This window comes from Salminus brasiliensis, chromosome 5 (genome assembly GCF_030463535.1).
Source record: "Salminus brasiliensis chromosome 5, fSalBra1.hap2, whole genome shotgun sequence".
In the NCBI taxonomy this organism is placed as follows: domain Eukaryota; kingdom Metazoa; phylum Chordata; class Actinopteri; order Characiformes; family Bryconidae; genus Salminus; species Salminus brasiliensis.
Genome location: NC_132882.1, coordinates 21,292,381 through 21,316,714, shown reverse-complemented (window position 1 = coordinate 21,316,714; position 24,334 = coordinate 21,292,381). Strand labels below are relative to the sequence as shown.

General features: G+C 39.3%; 1 protein-coding gene across 2 annotated transcripts; it reads left to right on the top strand.

Moving 5' to 3' along the window:
• Positions 1-441: 441 nt before the first annotated feature.
• On the top strand, positions 442-7,389 carry rragca (Ras-related GTP binding Ca). 2 transcript variants are annotated; one of them, XM_072678833.1, is made up of 7 exons: positions 442-822; positions 1,889-2,092; positions 3,158-3,357; positions 5,302-5,416; positions 5,583-5,725; positions 6,111-6,259; positions 6,864-7,389. In XM_072678833.1, the coding sequence occupies exons 1-7, from the start codon at positions 640-642 to the stop codon at positions 7,016-7,018; spliced, it is 1,149 nt and encodes a 382-aa protein (XP_072534934.1). In that variant the 5' UTR covers positions 442-639; the 3' UTR covers positions 7,019-7,389. The 2 variants fall into 2 exon arrangements, with proteins under 2 accessions (XP_072534934.1, XP_072534935.1); XM_072678834.1 differs by lacking the exon at positions 442-822 and adding an exon at positions 955-1,018.
• Positions 7,390-24,334: the final 16,945 nt, after the last annotated feature.

The following is a 24,334-nucleotide window of genomic DNA, read 5'->3' as shown; positions in this document are numbered from 1 at the left end:
AATACAGACGGGATGATCGGGTCTCATTCCTTAAGGAAGAATCCTGATAACTCAGGGTATTTGGCCTATACTGAGTCTGTCATCCCTAACATACAAGGAGAGGACCGTCTTACACACATCAGACTATGTTTTCATGCGACTAATCTAAAAAACAGCTGGGAAGGGGAGCTTCCGAGGTTCCCTCCTTTATAGTTGTAAGGGTTTCCCTGTCGCAAAATCGTAAATACAGCCCTCCCACGAAGCCTCAAAGGCGGCGTGTGAGAGCTTGCACACCAGTCCAGTCAGGTGACTGTAAAGCACATGACTCTGACGGATCTGCCCGCCTCCTCGACTTCCTTAAGGATTGACACCATGCCTGACCAATCACCGCGTATGTATTTGGATTACTGTCCAATAAGCACGAAGGGGCGGGACTAAAGTGGTGACTTCGTAACAGGGGGAAACACTGAGGGACGGAAAACGAATGTTGCCGATCGACTTTGCGCCCCTCTATTAATAGACAGACGGGCATTTTATGCTTATTCACGCTACATTGGATGTCTACTGGATGTACAGCAACCGTGCGATAAAGCAAGAGAGGGTAAAGTGAGAAGAGAGTGTTTTGGGGAGGGGGAGAAACGAGCCGAGTGTTGGGTCAAGATGTCGATTCAGTACGAGGAGCCGCCGCTGGCTGATAGCTACGGGGTGGCGGACTCGTTCCCCAAAGACTTCGGCTATGGAGAAGAGGAGGCCGACATCGAGGACAGTCCAGCACCCTCGGACAGCAAGCCGAGGATATTGCTAATGGGTTTACGGAGGAGCGGCAAGTCGTCCATTCAGAAGGTACGAGAGGATAAAAGACCGTGTAGGCTAACTTTAGCCGTAGCCTTGTACACTGAGCCACCATGAAACCAGCTGTCTAGCTAGCAAGCTAGCTAGCTAGCTAACCACCTTATACAGAAATAAAGGTCTAGATCCTAATTCTCATTAACTTAGCTGGCACTACGTTTCCTTCAGCTGTATCCAGTTGCGTGAAAAGGTAAGTTTATTAAAATAAAATGATGTATTTTTATAGATAAGTGAGATTTAAAAGCCACTGTCAGGCTGAAGAAGTGACAGTTTATGGAGTATTTGTGTGCTAAGCTAGCTAGCGTACGTTGCTACGTACAACTCTCCCTCTCTGGGTTTTATAAAGTACGTCTACTGCAAGGACTGTTTACATTTTTAGATGTACTGGTCGGGGTCCCTAGGCTTTTGCTAAAGATAGGTTTGATATCCTCTGAATAGAGTAATGCTCTGTATACAGAAGACTTTGCATGAATCTCAGTCCATACCACCACAACAGATACATGTACTGATACAGCTACAAGACTTCATCATACAAACAACACACGTTACCTTATAGATGGATAACACTTTCCTGATTCACTTGTTTACGTTGGTGTTGAGCTTTAGGAAGAGCTTGGACATGAATATAGTCTATTAAACATTTAAAAAAAGACTTTAGTGTATAATTTTGTGCCGTACACCCTGGCACACTTACTGATGAGGTCCTGCTACTCTAACAAGTACTAGAAATATGTCCTGGGTACTTTAGGGACTGCTTTTGTGGGCTTTAGTAGGGCACTGTGCTTGTGACCAACATAATGGGTCAGTAAAACATTAAATGCTTTGTATGTATCAATATACCTTTCAATGCTTAAAACAATTTAAGCATCATTAAGTCATTAGTGAGTTGCAAACCATGCATAAAATCGTATTGGTGGTTTAATACTACTGAAAACACAGCAAGCTGTGCAACATGGAGCTATGCAGAATGCACCAAATATAGCAGCATTGTGAATATGCTTGCATTAAACTGCAGTGTTTTAAAAGCTGACGGATAAAAAAAAGACACATCTCTCTCCAGGTGGTGTTTCATAAGATGTCCCCCAATGAGACCCTTTTTCTGGAGAGCACAAACAAAATCTACAAGGATGACATCTCCAGCAGCTCCTTTGTCAACTTCCAGATCTGGGACTTTCCTGGCCAGGTGGACTTCTTCGATCCCACCTTTGATTATGAGATGATCTTCAGAGGAACTGGGGCATTGATATTTGTTATTGATGCACAGGTAAAACCACAACGCTGTGCTGAAATTTGGCACTTTTAATAGTACACAATGAAAACATGCATGGTTGTAGTCTGCTGACTCATCCTGACTTTTGTCCCGCTTTTCTATTGATTGCCGCATGCATTCAGACAGAAAGTGCCCTCATGAGCTGTTTCCACTGATTACAGATTTGAAAGGGGTTACTGTATAAATCTGAGGCATATGTTCTCTATAGAAATAGAGAAAAGTACAGACAGTCCTTTAGATAGCAGCTACTGCTGTTTTAATCAATGTGCTGTGACTAGTTTGCGCAGGGCTGTGCAATGGGGATAAGGTTCGGTTAAACACAAATAACTGCATTATAGCTAATAATTATGCCAAGCTGTATAATCAAACTCCAGGTGCCAAAAATCTTGGCCGATAAAGTACGTTTGGGTTACAAGAAATCCAAGAAATTATTTTTTTAAAGTCAATAATTCACAATCCTAGATGCCAGACATCTTTTTATTCCTCCAAGAAATTCTGGGTCATTTTGACCATGAGTACATAAAGCTGAATCGCGTGACACGGCTTCTTTGCTATTTTCTTTCTTTGAGCTGGAATTTACATGACTGGTATTTGGTAATGTAGTTCAAAGCTCACCAAATCCATCAGAAAAGTCAGTAGAAATCCAACTAATGGCATTTTCAGGAAACAAACACATTTCTGTCAAACCATATGTGAAGATTTGAAGTTCTGGTCTGTGGTGGAAACGGGGGGAAGCTCTGACATCCCAATGATGGGTCTCACGAAAAGCCTCTCTTCAAAGCTCAGTTTCACTTATGTAAAATTGTGGGACTGATCTTCCTTTAATTAAGCACTTTTGACGTCATTTTCATTTTATCAGTACTGTTAAAGCTGTGCGTCACTGTGATTTTACTACAGTATTTTTTTTAAATGGTAGCTAACTAGCTCAGCTAGCTTTTTGTTTTCTGTGAAATAGGGCTGTGAAAGAGTGTCTGGTAAAACATCTGATAGGTACCAGGGAACACTTGATGTGAGCTCCAACAAACACTGTTTTTCCTGTATCTGTTTTGTTTCTAATAGGATGACTATGTAGAAGCTCTCAGTAGACTCCACCTCACAGTATCTCGAGCTTACAGAGTCAACCCTGAAATCAACTTTGAAGTGTTCATCCATAAAGTGGATGGCCTATCTGATGACCACAAGATTGAGACCCAAAGGGATATTCACCAGAGAGCCAACGATGACCTGGCTGATGCCAGCTTGGAGAAACTGCATCTTAGGTAAGCTCCTTCTTTACAAAAACAATGGAAATGGCTTTTCCGCGTTCCTTCTGTAGTTATTTGAATGATTTTCAATAGTGCTTGTGTTCCTGTAAATTGTGACAAATGAAAACCTGTGAAATACTAAGCGAATCAAACATCTTCACAAAAAGCATTATTGTTGCTTTCTCATCACAGCCTCACCAGCATGCGGTTGTCCTTTGTGATAAAGGCCTTTGCAATATTAATGAGTCTATAAAAAATGTAACACACACTAAACAGAGCAGCTATTGCATAAATAGTGTATTACAGTACTTACTCTTGAATTTATCCTCTCAAACATTTATTTTTTGTCATTTGCATCTTTCCAGAGATACGCAGTAAAATATCACTTGGACCCATAAAAATACCAGTAAAGCTTTGTAATTTTATCAAGGAAAAAAAGCACCTTCAGTGTATTTAATATGGATAGCGCTGTCAAGAAGGCTTCACACATAGATGGAAATATTTATCACATGTTTAACTTATACAAGGATAGCATAGGGAACTTGTTTGGGTTTAGCATCATTGTGTGAAAACAGCTAGAGAGCATGAGGGGCAAAGATTTAGGAATGTAGACTACAGGCCTTCTGAGGAACATGGGCGAGTGACATGCACACCACATGTTCTGCATACTCTAGTCCGCACTGCTACATTCCTCCAAAGTCGAGGCTAAGCATGAAGTTTAGCCTTAGCAGTATCTACACATAAGTTGTTTATCGTGTCTCAATAGTCATTTTAAATGAATAAGAAACAAATAGAGAAACCAGACAAATGTGCCTGTTTTGTATGCTGAGCTTTACAAGCCCCATTATGATATTTTACTGCAATATGCATACTGTGTGATGAAATGGGAGAGCTTCTATGTGCCATTTTCTCCTATATTTTAAATGACCCTTTTATTTGCTAATGTAATAATTTTGTTGTTGTATGCTGATTTAGGGCACTGTGTATGCAGTTGAATGTAAAAATTAAGTTGAAGTCTCAATTTTTTAAAGTAAATGTTTGCACACTTTAATATACTGTTACTGTTTATTTGCTTAAATAACATAAGCAAACTGTAGAATTAACAATGCTTGATATTACATATAAAATGTTAATGTTAATTCAGCAAATGAATGTACTTTGATAGTTTCCAAAGCTGTGGTGTCTAAACTTTAGAGTTTGGCACATGATTTAGCGAGATGATGTGTTGGAATAACGTTGCTCAACAGCAGGATTTGTGTTAGTTTCGTGCTGCCTAAATCTCTGCTCTAGGGCTTGCTTAGTGACCCTTAAATCAGCTGCTTCAGGTTCAGATTACCTGTATGAATTCGTTTAAGGTTTTATTTTCTCCCTCTACCTTCATACAGTTTCAGTTTAGACAACCCTGTACAAATACTAATTATTTATTTATTTTTATTTGTTGTTTTTTTTTTTAAGTTCAGTTAAACACAAGTAACTGCATTTTAGCTATTATGCCAAACCTTTTAATGCAACATGTTCAATTAAGCGAACAAACAAATTTTAAATGTGCAGAGGTGTGTTCTCTGTAGAGGATGTGAGCTTATTTTCACTTCATTAACAAGCAGCAGTCAACAATGCACGTAATGTGATCAGGGGGCAGTAAATGTTGACTTGATCCTTTGTTATTTTTTATATAAAAATTATCAGCTACATGCTTTACATGCTTTTGCAACATATTCAGTTCTCTAGGTTCTCTATGTTAACCTCAAAGATTTTGGCCTTGATGTGGTTCTTAAACACTCCCTGTTCTAAAAGTTTTGGGGAAGTGACAAGACAACAGGGACATTCTGACAGTCGCTGTATTGTGTGACATTATGTTACCTTGTTTGCATGCTTATTTAACTGGATCTCTTCATTAAAGTCTTCTACGTCATGTAAACCTCTGCTTTTAGCTCTATGTTGTTTTTCTGTGTTTTGCAGCTTTTATTTGACGAGTATCTATGACCACTCCATATTTGAGGCCTTCAGTAAAGTGGTTCAGAAGCTCATCCCTCAGCTGCCCACCCTGGAGAACTTACTCAACATCTTTATATCTGTATGTATGCTTGAAGAATTTGACATAACCTATTGAGAAGCACTCTGGTTTCAATATTTACTTTTTTATTATTTGTTGTGTGGCATGTATAACATGTTAGAAGGAAAATAAGTGTTGATGGAGCTGCATTTAAAATTAGTTACCCCTTTTCCTGCTTCTGTGACAGAATTCAGGAATTGAGAAGGCCTTCCTGTTTGATGTGGTTAGTAAAATCTACATTGCCACGGACAGTTCGCCAGTGGACATGCAGTCCTATGAGCTGTGCTGTGACATGATTGATGTGGTCATTGATGTTTCTTGTATCTATGGGTAAGTGTCTTTGTAAATACTGAATAAGTTAATTTATTTAACTTATGCTTTAGCTTCATTTCATGCTATTCTAGTCATGTGAAAAGGTTACGACAGCTAACGAAAATATATTGGTTCATTTTAAACATATTAATGAGTGCCTGTAAACTTTATTTTGGTGTAAGCAAATAGAAATTGATTATGTCCAAGTAGCCGTCTTACCTTATTATTCTTGTATATTACAATTTAATTACAAGTTTTGAAATTGCATAATCCTATAATACACATGTCTTTTCTGTGCTAAGTAAACATGACTGACACAGTAGTCTGACTTTTCTGAGTATATTATTGAGCAAGTGGTATCTATGGTATTGCTTTCTGACAGTTTTGTGTTTTGCATGTACAGATTAAAGGAAGATGGCAGTGGCAGTGCATATGATAAGGAGTCAATGGCCATAATTAAACTCAATAACACCACCGTCCTCTATCTAAAGGAGGTCACGAAGTTCCTTGCCCTTGTCTGCATTCTTAGAGAGGAGAGCTTTGAACGCAAAGGTAGGCTATCATTAAATCTCATTTTTCATTCAATCTGCAGCTCTTGAATAGTAATTTAGCAGGATGCGTGTAACCATGTTTGCCATAACATTTTTGGTAAATGGCATTTGACATCCTCAGCAGTAATTCATATATATATTTTTTTATTTTATTTTTTCCTCTTCTTTAGATACATGTACAAAACACACTCCTGCAGCTGCTTTCACTAAAATAAAACTACAAAACTCATAATGCATCAGCTTTTTCCTCACACATGAGCACTCCCAGTACTTACCCGGGAATCATTAGGACTCCTGCAGGTAAATTGCCGGGTCAACTTTACGGGATTTTGACTCCAGCTGGTGTTCGTACTTAAGCCCTTTTGTTTAATTACCGTTAAATAACTGGGTAAATGTGAAAAGCGCTTCAGAGTCCAACTAATGAAACCTTGATAATTATCTGATGAGTTGAATCATGTGCGTTTAATGAGGCAGAACCCTAAGCACTGCAGAGTTGTGGCCTGGAGGGTTCTGGTTTCTCCTGCAACATCTATTTTTTTTACTGCAAATTCTGTATGCCGTAATTTCAGTGTGTGACAAAATATGTATATCATTCTTGTCCACAGGCTTAATAGACTACAATTTCCACTGTTTCCGGAAAGCGATCCATGAGGTATTTGAGGTGGGACTGTCCACGCCGAGGATGGGTCTCCAGGGAGCTGGCACGCCCTGCTTGATGAAGACAGTGGCTCTGAACGGTACCCCCAGGAGCACCGTGTAGAGGCAGCAGCTACAGAGGAGGAGGTAAAGAATAGAGAGGAAGTGGGAGTCAGTGAAACACAGAAGGACAATAAATGGGAGGCATGCTAGCATGTCAGCCATTCTCTCTGCTCCCAAAAGCCTTATACAGAGAGCAAAGGACTCTAAAGCCACCGAAAGAAAACCTGCAGCAGCAGGGCAGATGCTGCAACATAACGGGGACAAGCTTGCTAAGCTACTATAGGACGGAAGGGAAGGGAAGAGACACAAAAAAGAGCTTGATTGCTCTCTTTGTGTATCTTAAAGGCATTAACAAACCATTCAAGAGCATAATAAGAGATTGCAAATGAGTAACAAGAAATGCAGGTCCCTGAGAGGTAAGGTGGGGGGGGGGGGGGGAGAGAACCCCCCCCCCCCGGCCCTCTCCGCACGAAACCTTCATACTCTGAGACCTACCTGGCCAACTGAAGCTGGACAAACGCTGTACTGCTCTGCTCTTGTCCACAAGAGATCATACAACAGCACACCTGTTTAATCCTCAACAAATAGTCAAGGAAGACACTGTGTGATGATACTAGGTATTGTGCACCCAGCTGAGGACTAGTTTGGCCAAGTATACACAGCAACACTTGTGAAGCCTTATGTAGAGAAGACTTGCCTGATGCGAATACCCGCTTATACCATGTTCACATAATTTCCCTAGCTGTTGATGTGGTGGTTTTTTTTTTTTTTTTTTTTTTTTTTTTTTTTTTTTTTTTAGGGTTTCCAAGGAGAGTGAAAAGGGATAGGAATGTATGGTTTAGCTTGTTTGTGTTGGACGGATGTGTGTGTGTGTGTGTGTGTGTGTGTGTGTGTGTGTGTGTGTGCGTGCGTTGCTCTCCTGCCAATTCAGGCTTAGGGCTCACAAAAATGTGACCTCACACACAGGGCTGCACAGGTGTAACTTTTTTTTTTTTTTTTTTTGAGTTATATGATTGTAATTATGAAATGAACAGTTATTGATGCCACAGTTGCTCCACATAAATGATTATGGTTTATCTGGCCAGAGGAGCACCTGATTAGTCAGACGTTTCACAGAACTCTTAGTGGGAACATTTGTGTTTTGTTGGTGCACTCACAGAAAAAACAAAAACAAAAAAAACAAGGATCTTTGTGTTTTGTCTGAACACTCATTTAACAAATAGTGCTGTTAACTGTAACTAGCAGTGTTTAATTTTGATGCAGCAGAGCTATCACTAAATCCTAAATGGAATGCATTCATTGCTGTGTTTTTAATTCATTAGAGGCCAAAATCCTGATTTATAGTCTGTGAAATTAATTGCAGCCCTACCCTACTCTCACATTGAGAATGTGCTGAAAGTGTTGCAAAACAGTCGAAATAGTTGTACAGTCAAGCTGTAGGACACTGATTGCACTTACTTCTGTTAGTTGCTTAGTCTCAGAGACTCCAGTGAAGTTACCACATCCTTGGCACATGGCCCTTTGAGTTTGAATGACCTTTGAAAAAGTACATTCCGGTTGTGTGGTGCCAATATTTTAACACTTTCATGTTCACGTTCACTCTCTCCACAGACCTACCCTCTTTTTTTTGGGTTGAGAGGGGGGGGGGGTTATCTTAATCATTAAAGACATAATTACACAAATCATAGGATTCCACATTATGCCCAGTATAATACTCATTCCAAGCATGTGTACAGGATCCGAGTTGTCTTGCAATCTGCATAACATTTCTTATTGAATTGTAGGGGGATCTGCACTAACTCAGTATGTGAAATCAGCAAACGAACACAACCAAATCTGTCCTTCTAACTATTAACGAGGGTGTTTCTGTAGGTTTAATGTGATTCTTGCTTCTCAGACAGCATATACGATTACGTCTATCTTTTCTGTTCTGCCAAAGATGTTACCATTCACAAAAAAATAAAACATACACCTGAAATCATGACTTCTCATTTACTGTAAGTATCCAGAACATATAATGTGCCATAACAAGCTTAAACAGACAAGACAAAGGCTCATAGAGCAGAGGTGCTGAAGATCACAGTATGTTGGGTGCAATTAATAACAAAGGAATTATATCTTTAAAAGAAATAAATAAAAATAGTCTTTGTGGAACTTGGGTAGTTGGTCAGTGGATTTGTCTTTTTTTAATATTAACAGCTTCTCTTAGTAACAGTACAAATAATGTAGTAGTAGTAGTAGTATTGTCACTTGTAGTATTGTGCTGATCCTGCATTGTATAACAATAGTTAAACAAAATGAGTGTGGCATTTGTACCATAAGTTGCAGAAAAGCCTGGCAGCTATTATAAAGAGCTGCTAAAGGCAGTTAAATTCCACTTCCAACGAATTTAGCTGCAATGAAATGGTGACAGAATTTTATCCACTTCATTAAGCTTCTAATTTCTGGTAAATATTCAGCAATAGTCCTCTAAATGGCTTCCCGCTGCCCTCAAATAGCATGCTGTTTCAGCGCAAATTGTCTGGCCTGTCAGAAGAAATGAGTGACTTAAATGACTAATTCTCTTAGAAATAAACCATTCTTGCCAAATGTCAAAATATTAAGCATACAAAGAGTTAATAGATATATATTTTGTATTGTATATAATATATTTTTATTATAAAATATAGACTGTATTTCCACATATGACATTGCATCTTTACTGATGGTCTTGATATGACTAATATGTATTTTGTTCCAATATTCTGTTTTTGGGAACTGATTTTCTCTGTGTGCTTAGATAAATCAATACATGCTATTTCCCTGATATAGCATTTCCAAATGTATTTATTCAGCCCTATATTTGGTGAATTCAGCTTCTTCAGAGGGCCCCTATTGCTGACACTCCATTTGTATAATCTCCATAGAAATGTGCCTGGCCAGTGGCATGGGATGCTGCCACACATAAGCCTAAGGTCACCGTGACCGGTATATAGACCCCCAGCACTGGACTGTGGAGCAGTGTTCATTGGACTGTGTTCTCTGATATAATGGGGCACCATCTAATACCTTTAGAATGAGTTGGAGGTAGTATATGTGATCCAGAACTAACCATCCAACATCAATACCTGACCTCACTAATGTTCTTGTGTCTAAATGCAATTGAAACCTCACAGCAATGGTTTGTTGGTAGTGTGGAGCTTTCCCACAAGCCTAGAACATGTTTTAATGCTTGATTTGTGAAGAAATGTTAAATAAGCAGGTGTCTGAACTTTTGGACATACTGTGTTTAGGGGCTGTCGTGCCTATCCGGATCGGGAAGCTATCCATTCGGCTATTAAGAGTTCCCTCTTCCTAATGACTTTCTAAAATGTATTATTGACATATTTGTCAATATGTAATTATTAAATCATAAATTAATCTAAAAACTGAGCTCAGTAAAAAATTAATGAACAAATCTATGTGTCCTGCAGCTGCCTGCCAAAATTCAGCTGTTTGAGAAACCACCAGCCACATGCATGGCTTACGGCCTAGATAGATTGAATTTGTAGGTACACAGTCTGGTCTCTCCTGTAGTAAACATTTATTATAGTTCAGAAACATATAGTCATTAAGCAATTATTCAGCAAATGCTGAAGTTGCAATCAACGCACACTGCAGTTTTCCCTAAAAATGACCCATAATACAATAATAATAACAGTGCCCACTGCTTAAATACCCTGTGTGTGTTTAGCTGTTAGAGCTTGCTAGTTCCTTGTGTGGCTTTAACGCTGTTCATTTAAAACATTACAGAATAAATGTAAATTAGTGTCTTTAAAGCTGTATATATTATATCTATTATGCATTGATGCATAAATTAAATGTACAATTTAAGTGGCAAACGACACATTTATGCTTTTTCCACATTAATAACAGGTGGAACTAAACAATATTAGTAAGGAGGCAAAAAAGTAATGTGCTCAAGCCATGTCATTACCGTGGATAAGGGAATTAGCTTTCCTAACCTAATCAAGCTGAAGTGTCATTCTTTACTCGCTAGATGGAGCCAGTGTTCATGGTTTGTGCCTCGACAGGCCTCATGGTAGCCCAGGGTTCTACCCAGTGTCTGTGTTGGCAGACATGCAAATGAAATGTTAACATCACACAGTTGTAGAATGGGGGTGGGGGATCAGCATGATGTACAACTGTAATTTGACTCAATAGCAGTCCTTGAAATTGCCTTGCTTTATCAAAACTGATGCTGCGCTCTCCTTTCCCTCCACTTGCAGACATTAATGACCAATGGCTAATAACTGGAAACACTTGCTGCCTCCTCGCTTTATCTGAGTGGGTTGTTAACGCACACTATTTTTTACGGTACGGAAATATTGTATTTTAAATGAGGCTAATGGTCTCTGCCAGGAACGGTGAAAGAGTGACAGACGTTTATCCACTTCATTAAGCTACTAATTTCTAGTAAATGTTCAGCAGTCTTCTGGAATCCTGTGGTTTTCTTGGTAAAGCCTTCTTTGCTAAAATATAACATTGAATAAATACATTACTAATATAAGAATAGACTGTGGAGTTATGGTTAGCTACTGGCACTGTTCTGATTTGCTGAGTTCCAGTTCTGTCCAGTGTGCATTTGCATTTTCTCTTTTGTTTCTTAAAGATAACATGAGTGAATGAATGAAATTTAATGAAATGGTGAAGCTAATATACTGGCAAAGTCGGTTGAGGTATCTTCTGGACTGTTATTCAACAGAAATTTATATATATATATATATATATATATATATATATATATATATATATATATATATATATATATATATATATATAAACAATATGTCTATATATCATATGAACAAACCAAGGGACCATTTAGCACTTGGGTGCCATAACAACAAGTTAATAAAAAAATAACGACAAAAACAAACCAAAAAAAAAAAAAAAAAAAAAATATATATATATATATATATATATATATATATATATAATTTTTTTTTTTTTTTTTTTTTTTGTCTATAGAGGCTTTTGCCCAAATGTGTTAAGTCCCTCCCATGCAGAGCTTGAGTGTGCACTTTCATTAAAGCAACAGAAGCTAAAGGAGGAGAACTGTTATGCCGATAATATACTATGTATTGACAGATGTTATTCTATTACAATAGAAATGACATGCATTTTCACAGATGCTTGGATTCCACAGTGTGGAAATAGCATCTGCCCTGATTGGCGGCTGCCCAGTCAGGGCAATTCAGGCTGAAACACTCCTTATACCTTCAGTGTGAGTTGGCTAAGCATCTGTAAAATAAATATTTAATGACATAAAGGTACAGGTTCTGTTTTGGTCGTTTAAAGATTTTATATTGTGGACCTTTGACTAATGCTCTTATCCAGACTGATTTTCATTTGAATCCTATAAAACAAGTAAATGCATACAGTGTCAGAGATCTTGCCCAAGGACTCCTTTTAGTATCTTGTGGTGTGCTTGCCCAGCTGCAGAATCAAACCCTAGGTTTCCACAAACATGATGTTAGGGTGGTGTTAGCCACTCTGCTATTTCATCCTTTGTAGGATCCAGGTGATTCTGCTATAGGCAACCAAAGAAGTGTTTTAGGAGTGTTTATTTTTAAGACTATAAAAGGTTGAGAATCAGCTTTGCTGTATGCATTTGTGGCCTACATTGTACAGTCATAAGAAACCAAACCTCGGTCCAGTTAAGAAAGCGTTTGTTAGTCCTATCTTAGGCCAAAGGGACAGGGCGGGCGGAAAGACAAAAGACAAAAGAAAAGTGTTGGAAGGATGAGTGGGTTAAACCCAAGGAGAGTCAGAAAGAGAATGGCAGTAGTGGCCTGTATTTTTGTGGGGGGCCATCAGAGCGTGTCAAGCTGGGGTAGCCAGCCAGCAGTCAGCTAATGGGCAGTGTAGGAGGGACTGTGACTAAAGAAGCAGCGACAGATGCCATTATCTCAGCCTCATGCAGACACAATGCTCAGGACAGCGCAGTCGGGCCCTTTGGACTGCCTCGGCTTCTGAGGGAACTGAGTGTGTGTGTGTGTGTGTGTGTGTGTGTGCGCGCACATGTTCTCCCATGCTTGCTTAAACTTAATGGAACGCGATGGAGAAGGATTGGATAATCGCTAGCGCTAGGATGTCCTGTTCCCCTTGTCTGAACCCCTCCACACATCGCAGCCTTGTGTGAGGCTGCTTGAGTATGAGTGTGAGTGTGTATGTGCGCACACACACACACACATTGCACTCTTAGCCAGAGGTGCAGGGCTCTACTCACCCGTTTCTCATTGGCTATTCACAGGGATCATGAAAAACATATTGCATGCTCTCCGCTCTCATCAGGCCCGGCTTTAAAATATGCTGTCCTCGCTTCACTAGGGATGTTCTGGTCATTGGGAGGACTAAAGTGAGGAGCCACAGAGTGTGTGTTGGAGTGCAGGGGGCTTAGGCAGAACGTGAGTCGTTAGGCAGCATTTTTGTGGGCGGAACAAATGCGGGCCATGCTCGGCGTGGTGCAGCCATGTGGCACAGCGATATGTACTTTGGCGATGGCTGTTGACAGTGGATTGTCACCCTTCAAGTCATTTGCCAGTCTCAAGTCAGACGTGAAGCTGCCAAGCCTCTGAGAGGAGGGAGGAAAGGAAGGGTGGGAATCAGGAGGAAACGGTGTGTGTTGGCGAGTGTGTGTCTTTTCCCTTCGGGAGCTGTTTTTCTCGTTTACCATTTTTCTTTTTCTCCTATTTATTTGCACTCCTGCATCTGCCTGCAGCAGATGTCTGTCTCCTGCAGATATCTGTCTATCACACACACACAACTTTTTTTTCATTAGTTTATTGTTCTGTTTACGTTTCTGTATTGATTAAAGGTTTTCCTTAGAACCTACAACTAAGCCTAGAACCATTAGGCTATAAGTATAAATGAGTTTTTAATGAGCTGTTAAGAAGGAGAGGGGAAGGCCTAAAAAGCCTAAATATGGCTCTCTAAACTTTTTCTCCCAGTTTTTTAGTTTAAAATATAAACTTTCTAAAATGTCATGAAGTGCACATTCATTCACATTGTCACTGAAGAAAAGTCTGTTAAATCTTTCATTTACATAATTCTTCTTTTAAAGATAGAATGGATATTTCTATTGAATTTAAAAAAAAAAGGTCTTTGTAATTGAGGCCACATACACATACAGTTTCACACTACTCCCTATGTAGGGTACTACCCAAGTCACAAAATTATGTATTCTAAATACAGCATTCTATATCTGTAATAGAACAGTATGTACATTGTCCAAATCTGAAAGCTAGTGCTATCTGTGTGTGAGTAGTTTTATGGCTTACTGTATGTAGTTCACTATATAGGCAGTAAAGAGGTATCTGAGATTTAGCCATATGGCATTACTGTATTCATGACACCCCGTTTTCCTCGTCCACATGACAACACTGAAAACGAGTTCAAAAATCTCCACCTTGAAGAACGTTTTTGTGTGGATGCAAACAAAACCCTACGGGTTTAATAAATAAATAAATACGGTACATAAATAAACATTTTCAATGTACAGTTTTCAGCATCACTGGGATTATAACAACACTAAAACAACTCTGCAAATCAGTACACCCTGCCTGTTATACTGCTATATTGTTTTACAAAGGGTAAGTTGGCCTTTTCCTGGTTCTTTTTTCATGTTTAGATTAAATGATACACACACTGTTACTGCCTGTGATGCACTCTGGTCAAACTTGTGGAAGTCATTTTCCAGGTAATTCTCTGCATTTTACAGTTATGAGTCATTTTGACCACTAGGTGCAGCTACAGAATGCAGTTTCTCTCCGAGTGCAATAGTGAAGACGACGCCTGCATTGAAATGAAGAAATGTATTACAGTCACTGCACACGTGGGCTTTTTATACATAGTATTGATTACCTTAAGGAGTGTCCTCCCGTCTGGCTATACTTCAGAGGACACTGGATGAGGTTCTGGAGGCTGAAGAAGGAAACTTGAGAGAAGCACATGCAACTGCTTAGGGAAAGATGTTATTTATGTCATTGCAGTTCAAACATGATCTCTGGGGGATGTCACCCAGCAGCAGAGAAAGTACACAGGCAGGTGTTTGTGAGTTAAATGGAGTGCCTTAAATGGCCTCACCCAGATTCCAAAGATTCCATGCTTATAATTACAGAGGTAAGGATTGGGCAAGCTTAACAGTACACTAGTGACAAGTTGACTAAACCCAATGAGACACTGTAAAGCGCTTTAATATCTCTCCAGTTTAAAAAAAAAATCAAATGTCACTCTGTCAAGTTGGACTGTGTTGCTGTAGCTATAATTAAATCTGGCAGATTGAAAAAAAAAAGAAAACAACAAAATTTACCATAACAAAAGCAAAAGGAAAACTGAAAGAAATTGTCATGATTTTTCACCAGTGTGTTTCACCAAGTTTTTTCATTAGGGATTTTTGCCTCACAACAGAAACTGCAAAAGATAAGAAGGTAAATTAACTGATCTTTTGCATCAGTTGCATTTATTGCATTAAGTTGTGTTAAGTTTTTAAGGAAACATTGCAATGCATAGGGCATAGCGACTTGAGAACTTTAGGTTGAAATGGACTAGCTTTAACTCAGCATATTGTTACTGCAAAAAAAAAAAAAAAAATGAGAACAAAAAACCTCATATCAACAAAATGAAACTTTTTACTTAATTTAATTAGTTAACATCTAAAGATTTTATACCAAAATACAGGTATAAAATTCATTCATCATAATAAAACAAAGAGCTAAAGTAGAGATTTACTACAATAATCATTCCTTTGGCAGATTAAGCTTCAGTCTGAAGGCAATGTTACGCTGGCATCAGCAGACTCCTAATTCAAAGTTACAAATTACAAGTTACAAAAATAGTTTGAGCTAAGAGCTATGCATGATCAATGTACATACACCGATACATGTCTTTATGTCTTTAGAGTTTATTTTGTGTTCTTGAAACTAGCCTAAAGGGATTGAGCCACTAAGGCTTTCTAAATCTGGTATCTTATGGTCCTAACACATCTTCTCAATGTTGGTGAAAGCTCCAGCATAAATGTCAGGCTAATTTATTAATAACCATTTGGCAAAGTCTTCAGTAGTCCAATCAATGATGTAAAATTTTTAATATTCACACTGGTTATTTTATGTGATGTTAAAGTTCCTATAATAGTCACTCTCAAAGATGGCAAGAATTTTGCAAATTTACACCCCTTTCACAGTTATTTTCAGATTATGTATACACTACATATCTGGATGTTTGTGGACACCCTTTATAATGAATGCTTTCGGCTGCTTTTGCACAGATGTGCAAATTCACACACACATACACAAAGCTTGCCTATCTCCCCATAGAGAGGTTTTGCCAATAGAAAAGGACACTCTGGAGCAGATAAACATGAACCAATTGCCGTCATGCCTAATGCCAGGCATGGGCTAGAGGGGTATAAAGTGCCCCAACATTGAGCTGTGGAGCAGGGGTACTGTGTTGTATGGAAAGATTGCGCTCCATCCAATACTTTTGGGAGGAGTTGGTGAGTTGGGAGATGAGCTAGGGTAGTGATCATCCAACACCCTAACCTCACTAATGGTCTTATTGCTGAATGCAATTAAATCCTCACAGCAATGCTCCAAAATCTAGTAGAAAGCCTTCCTTGGACAGTAGAGACAGTTTTTTTTTATTTTATTTTTTTATATACCCTTGATTTCGGAAGAAACAATGAATGAGCAGGTGTCCCAAGACTTTGTACATATAGTGTATAAAGCTGTTATATTTGCAAAATATCACAATATGACAAGATATAATAATAATAATATATATTTTTTAAAAATTCATATTGGAATTGCAGCAGATTGTATTACTTTGCAGCTGAGAGCTGTGTCAGAGCAAGCTAGTAAGTGCTGTTAAGGATATTATGTAGGCTGCTTTAGGCTATGGATGTGTCTGCTTGCCACACAATTTTTAAGCTTTCATTATAATTAGATTAGATAGTTTTATTATCAATACCAACCTCACTGTTCACTTTACTGAACATAATGCAAAATTGTCACATTTTTGGAAAGGGCTCTGCTAAACGTTTAAAAATACTTATATATATGTGTGTGTGTGTGTGTGTGTGTGTGTGTGTGTGTATATATATATATATATATATATATATATATATATATATATATATATATATATATATTTTTTTTTTTTTTTTTTTTTTTTTTTAATTATTTATTTATTTAGTTAGTTAGTTAGTTAGTTAGTGTCACATCTCTCTTGCAAAAATGGTTCTTTATGGAACCAAAAGTGGTTCTTCTATGGCATCGCTCAAAGAACCATTTGTTCTTCTATGAAAAAACTCTTCTGCCAACTTTGTTAGTGCTTTCTGAGTAATATACAACTTTATTCACTTGGTATGTTTCAAGGAGGGGAAGTTTAAGTTGTTACCTTTGGTTGTGACTGAGGTAACTTTCTAGTTCGCTTCTGTTTAAAGTTAGCTGAGAATATTTGAAGGCTGATGAACCTCTTGACGAGGTTTTCCTTCAGAAACAACACTGGACCTATCAATGTCTACTTTAATTCCAGAGAGGAACGCAGAGAAAGGGAGGATTAAAAGGTGATAGCCGAGGGTGGTTGTCCTCTCTGATCTGTTCTTCATGGAGATTGTGTTTTCTCACGCTAAAAATGCCTCCATCACCACAGGTGTTGCCGAGCTTCTCTGATCACCCTTGACAAGAGCAAACAGCAGAGGGGCTTGAAAAACAAGAAACTCTCAAAGACAAGGTCACAACTCCGCTTGACATAGTAGGTTATTCAGAAAGTTCTATAAAACCCCCCAAAACAGTCTTTATGCTTGCTTTATCATCTTCGGTTAAAATAACAAATCTTTCAGTGAACGGTTTTGTGCTTATTGGACCGCATCTAAAATTCCTATGACATTTCTGCAGAATGGGAAAACCGCTGTGGTGAATCCAAGCCTCAGAGGGTCTGATCTCATTTGGCCCGAATGTTTGTGGACACCCCTTCTAATGAACGCATTCAGCTGCTTTAAGTTGCACCCATTGCTGACATTGATGTGCAAATGCACACACACACATATAGCTTGCCTATTCCCTGTAGGGAGGTATTGGCAATAGAAAGGGACTCTGGAGCGGATCAACATGAACCTTATGACACCATGCCTAATGGCAGGTGTGGACTAGAGGGCAATAAAGCCCCCTGTGGAGCAGTGGAACTGTTTCTCTGGAATTATGGTGCTTCATCCAATACTCATTAACGCTCTTGTTGCTGAATGCAATGAAATCCTCACACCAATGCTCCAAAATCTAGTAGAAAGGTACTCCAACCAACGCATGATGAACTATTTTATTAATACCTTTGATTTCAATGAATGAGCAGGTGTCCTAATACTTTTGTCCATATAATGTAACTAATAGGATGCAGAAAAGGTACTCAGATTAATATTACCGTATTACATATTAACGTGGCTTGCAATCTCTGTATATTTGTGTCTCTTGAATGCCCTCAATCACTGCCTACGGCTCTCTGTGCCTGTCTTTCTGTCTGTCTGATTGTCTGTCTGTCTGTCTCTCTCTCCCTCTCCTTTTATACCTCCCACTTAACTGTTACAGCTCGTCCTGTCGTTTCACTTCCCGCCCAACACGTGTTCAACACTTGTGCACGCTGTCATTTCAGCCACTTCCTTCTGATGCTTAGGTTGCAGCTTCACCAGTGCCACACAAGCACATGTGAAAGTGATAGCTTTCTCTCTCTCGCTCTCTCACACCATACACACACAGCATATTCACACAAAACTGTACAAAACTCGAGCTGACACTCTGCCAGCTTCTCACTTTCTCACACTCTGTGCTCGCCATCCCATGAAGAGATGCAGCCTAGAGGTGGCTACGCGCACACATCCTCACATGCATTCATCACAAAATGACACAGTGCATGCATTTACCCTGTTTGCTAACTCAAGATGTTTGCTAACTCACTTAGACACAAAACTAAGCACAGACATCTTAGATCCTCAGAGATATAAGAGATGGCAAGACATCAGTGTGCTGAATGACCATCTAATGCTTAATTCCTTACATATCACACAGTGGTCATTCTCATAAACCTAAACTCTTTAGATCAGGGGTGCCCACCCCTAATACTGCTAATACTGGTGCTATTATGTGCTAGTCTTACACTTAAATATTAGGGCTTCATTACTTAGATCAGATTAGTGTTGGAGATAAAGGCGGTGTGTATATTTTACACACCTGATCTAGGTAATAAAGCCCCAATATTTGTAATATATAAATGAGAATATTTATTAATTCATTCATTTCTTTATTTAGGGATGGTCATAAAATTCTGATATGACTGTTACAGTGGGAGAATGGTGCTAGCATCCCAGAAACCACTTACTTTGTGGGATGTTCTAGAGCCGCCATAGTCAGGTGTACCAAGAATGGACTTCTCACACATTGAGTGCCTCCTAACAGCATAACAGTGGTTTCCCATGGGCCATTGATGCCAGAAGAGAGCAACAAGTCCAGAAATTTAATGCTAATGTGAAACCTCTATAATGAACTCTTTCCTACTGTTAGGTCATAATATTCTGATATGACTGTGTATACCTTATATCTCCAAAATCACAACTTTACAGGACTCTCTGGCCAGGAGTCTTCAAAAGCATGGTTGGTCAAACTTTTGCTGTGTATGTAGGATAGACCTCTGTCCCCGTCACTACTAATCATGATGCTATCCTGTGCAGACACGTGTTAGCTGATGTAACATATCTGGGAGTTAGTGTTCTCCTCCATGTGTGTTCAGCTATCCAACGACTTTGTGTTAGCTGTGGTTCGAAAAGAAGTGGTTGGCTGGTTTACCATGTATTGGATCACACTTTGTAGCCATTGCACAGCAGTACAACAGCATTTAACCTCCACATTTAACCCATTCACAGCAGTATACACACACACACACACATTAGTGAATTGGGGCAGTGAGCTTTGGACAGCCCTCTCTGCGCCTGGGGAGCAGTTGGGGGTAGGGTGCCTCTCTCAAGGGCACCTCAGGCGTAAAGCTTTCCTTCAATCCCCTTCAATCAATTGACAATTGTACAATTTCTATTTATTTGCTGAACTTTACCTGTATGTATTTATTGCATAGTGTTTACATGTGTATTCTTGATGCTGTGAGGTTTTACTGTATGTATCACATTTAAATTGAGATGTCCTGCTTCAGCATTGACAAGATGACTTGTTTCTACTGTGTGCAAAACAGCAAAGGCCCCAGCTGAGCAGTGGCATTTTACACTCTCAGCACAGTTAGTGTCTTTATAGAACAAAGCTGCTTTCCACAGAGAGAAGATAACACGCTTGTGCGCTACACCAGCTCTACAGCCGGACACGGAGGCTCATTTTGAATCCCAGTCAGGGTGCTTTTTGCACGTATATGTACATTCACCAAGCACTACTTGGCAATGACACATTTACATTAGTAGACATGCCCTAGAATTAGTGCATTCAGCTCTTTAAGGTGTGCTTGGTGCTGACACAGACTTTTCATTTTGCACACACAGCTTGTCTAATTTCCATAATAATAAAAAAAAACAAAACATTTCTAATAGAATGGGAAGCTCTGAACTAGCTGCTCATGAGCCTGAGGTCGCCATGCCTAATGCCAAGTGTCTGCAAGAGGGGTAAAATGTCCCCAGCTCTGGAGTGATGGTCCACCATCCTTTTGAGGCATTTGTAATTCAGAACTCTTCACCTACATCTTTACCTACAGAACTTTTGGGTTTACAGTTGCAATTAAAATTATTCATACCCCCCTTGCAAATTAGATTTATTATCAAAATCTTAACAAACTTTCAACTGTTTACAATAGCGCAACAGAACTAATGAAACAATGCCTTCTCCAAATTCAACACAAAATACCACTTTTAATGACCACTGCAGTCTCATAGTTATTCAACCCCTTCATGACCAACGTCTTTAGTACTTAGTAGAGCACCCTTTTGATGGTATGACCAGCTGCAAACGTGATGCATAGCCAGAAACCAGCTTCTGTCAGTGTTCCTGAGGAATCCTTAGGGACAATGGCCTCCAGTTCACTAATTTTCTTGGATTTGCGTGCTGTAACTGATTTCTTCAAATCCCACCCCTGAATATTTCAATGAGGTTCAAGTCAGGTGACTTTGATGACCACTCCAGAATCTTCCAGGACTTCTTATGAAACCTTAAGATATGCTTGGGATCGTTGTCCTGTTAGAAGGTTCAATGACACCCAAGCTTCAGGTTCCTTACAGAAGGCATGATGTTTTTTCCTAGGATTTCCTTATACTTGATTAAATGCATCTTGTCCTCCACACACTGCATGTTTCCAGTGCCAGAGGAAGCAAAGCAACCCCAGTGCATCACTGAACCACTGCCATCCTTCAGTGTAAGCATGCAGGGTGTTCTTTTCAGCATATGCTTGATTTGTCCTCCTCCAGACATACCACTGAACCATATGCCCAAAAAGCTCCAGTTCTGTTTGATTGCTTCACAAACTGTTTGGGATTCTGCTCTGTGGAACTTTTCAGGCCTATGGATCAGCGGTAAATAATTCTGAGACTTCAGCCTCATTAAAAGTGTCATTTTGTGTTGAACTTGGAAAAAGCATTGTTATATTAGTTGTGTTAAGCTATTTAAATTGTTGATTGTTTGATTGGTTTATTGATAACAGCTTAAAGTTTGTAAATTTGTCTTATGTATTTTGCAAAACGTACATGATTGACATAATGGCAGGAAATGTTAAGCAAACCTTGGAAACTCATAAGACATGCATGGGAACATTTCAGTCCTTGCTTTGCTGAGAAGCAAGCACCACCAAACTGCAGATTTGATTTTCTCCCCATTTGCGTTTTAGGGAGAGCATAATTGGCGACCAATTTGCATTTCTGTTTCTCTCCTGCAATTATGCCCATAACTCTTCATAAAGTCATGGTGTCATCACCCCCCACACACCCCCGCTTTCAAAAAAATACACCAAAAAACAAAACAAACAAAAATACAAAATGAAATTCGTGACATACTTAATAATCTTGCAGGAGATGACTGGCTTTGTAAATGGGACAGGCACATAATGTGCAGACATAAAAACTGCAAAGCCTCTTTCCTTTCATTCTTCACGTCGGTTCACCAAAGTGGACTGACAGTGCCTCTGTATTTTAAGGTTTTTTTTGCATCACAGAAAATCCCTCAGTAATTGTTCCAAATTAATACAAAAATAGTGTTCTTTTGTGATGACAAGCGTTTTGTGTGTGTCTTCTTGTGCAGAGCTATTCCGTTGAATTTTCAAAGTGAACCTTAAGTTGCTTGGTTTGCAGGAATGTCCTATTCGTCCACTGATGTGCGCTGGGACGCAGTTGGCAACTGTCAAATTTCCACGTGTGCACGTGTGCTTGTGCCAGAAATGATCCCATGTTCATTACTCACAAACTCAAAGGAGGTGGCAGAGATGATGTGAGGGGTGCCGAGGAATGCTTTATCTCTCTGTAAATCCTGTCGTTCTGGAGGAAAGGGAGGGAGAAAAGGACAGACCTCATGAATAGAGGGATGAGAACTGCTCATGAGGGAGAAAGGGAGGAGAAAGGGAGAGTTGAGAGGGGGTAGCTTAGGTAACTACATGTCCTTAAGAAGTCTTAAATTTTTGAAAGAATTTAAAGCTTTAAACCATCTTTATTTTGAATATTTGCCCCCTACCATCGTAAAGGTGCCATATAATGGGAAACTGCATTTATCTGGGCAAAGTTGAATAAAAAGAGTTCAGTACGTGGAAGTGACATTCCTTGAACCTCAAACACTGTTTTCTCAAGAGGGCTGTAAAATGGGCCAAAATCCTTTTGCAATAGTCTTGACTGATATAATATTTAATCATATAATAATCATACCCTCAAAATGCATATACAGCAGCCCATGTTGTAGCACTAGTCCAGCATGGCGATTTGCTAACATGCGGTGGGCACGTCTAGAGAATATACTGCTTTTGTTACTTTTGTAGTTTGTTTTCTGAGACATTCATTCCTATGATGGGCATCAATACCACTGGAGAGCAGCACATCGCTCCCAGACGCATGTCACTCCCATATGGGACATGCTCGTGAGCAGGGCCTTATGCCTGCGGCTTTGCTAGCCAAGGTATGGCTATGCTAAAACTGTGGCTAGACATGTAGATCCTGTGTGTGTTGTGTGTAAAACAACCAATCAGAACAGAGCTCATCACATTATTCATGAGAACAACAAAATTGGAGCCTTTTTTTCCCACCATGATCAAATTTAAATGTTTGTGGACACCCCTTCTAATGAATGCATCCAGCTAATTTAAGTTGCACCCATTGCTGAGACAGGTGTGCAAAAGCACGCACACAGCTTGTTTAGTCTCTGTAGAGAAGTACTGGTGATAGAATAAGACTCTGGAGCAGATCAACATGAATCTTGGCACCATGCCTAAAGCCAGCTGTGGGTTACAGGAATATGAAGCAGCCCAGCATTGAGCTGTGGAGTGCTGGGACTGTGTTCTTTGGAACGGCGGAGCTCTATCCAGTACTTTTGGGATGGATTGGGGAGTTGGGGGATGAGGTGGGGTGGTGATCATCCAACATCCTGACCTCACAAATGCTCCTGTCTCTGAATGCAATTAAATCCTCACAGCAATGCAAAAAAAAAACAAACAAAAACAAACAAACCCAAAAGCATTGAATAAGCAGGTGTCCCAATACTTTTGTCCATTTAGTGTATGTGGACATTAGAAAGCAATGTAAAAAACTGAATAAATCTTTAAATCTTTGAATGTTGTGAGGGCTGGAGAAATGATTATATGTCCAAAATGGTCACTTTTGGAATGTTTATAAAAGTAATGATTTTATTTTAATATAAGTAATTTGGGTCTTTATCACTTTATCAGTCTATTTATTATGAAATGTTTAAGCAGTGGTGTTTTTAAGTGGAGTTCTGGTGTGACAGTGGTGATGTGCAGCTTGTAATGGCACTGATTATTCAGCATCGTACTTGTTGCATATTCATCTACAGTTTGTTATGTACAGAGAAGCTTCCATGCAAAGATTGGGCCCCTGTAACAATTCTGCCAAAATACTCAATTGATAAATTTTATAGGGTCCCTGTCAGTCACCACCCCCAGCTTCCCTGGTTATGTAGATGGATAAAACATTTATTTTCACCTGTGGAAGTGGTTAGTACTACACCGTGACTAGCAGGATTTCATTGAGCGGGCTGTGTTCATTCTGTTACACTAATGGTGTTGTATTGCACTACAGCCAATTTTAGCAAAGGCTTTTAAAAAGTTGAATTTGCCTAAAGCTGTGAATACCCTGATAGTCAGCTGGACAGTAGAGCAGGGTTGAGTGATG

What these genes read in the sequence shown, in the direction of transcription:
- rragca (XM_072678833.1), top strand. Translation starts at nt 640, where the DNA reads ATGTCGATTCAGTACGAGGAGCCGCCGCTGGCTGATAGCTACGGGGTG. An exon ending in TTGGAGAAACTGCATCTTAG is followed by an intron (nt 3,358 to 5,301) that starts GTAAGCTCCTTC and finishes TGTGTTTTGCAG; the next exon opens with CTTTTATTTGACGAGTATCT. An exon ending in GATGTTTCTTGTATCTATGG is followed by an intron (nt 5,726 to 6,110) that starts GTAAGTGTCTTT and finishes TTGCATGTACAG; the next exon opens with ATTAAAGGAAGATGGCAGTG.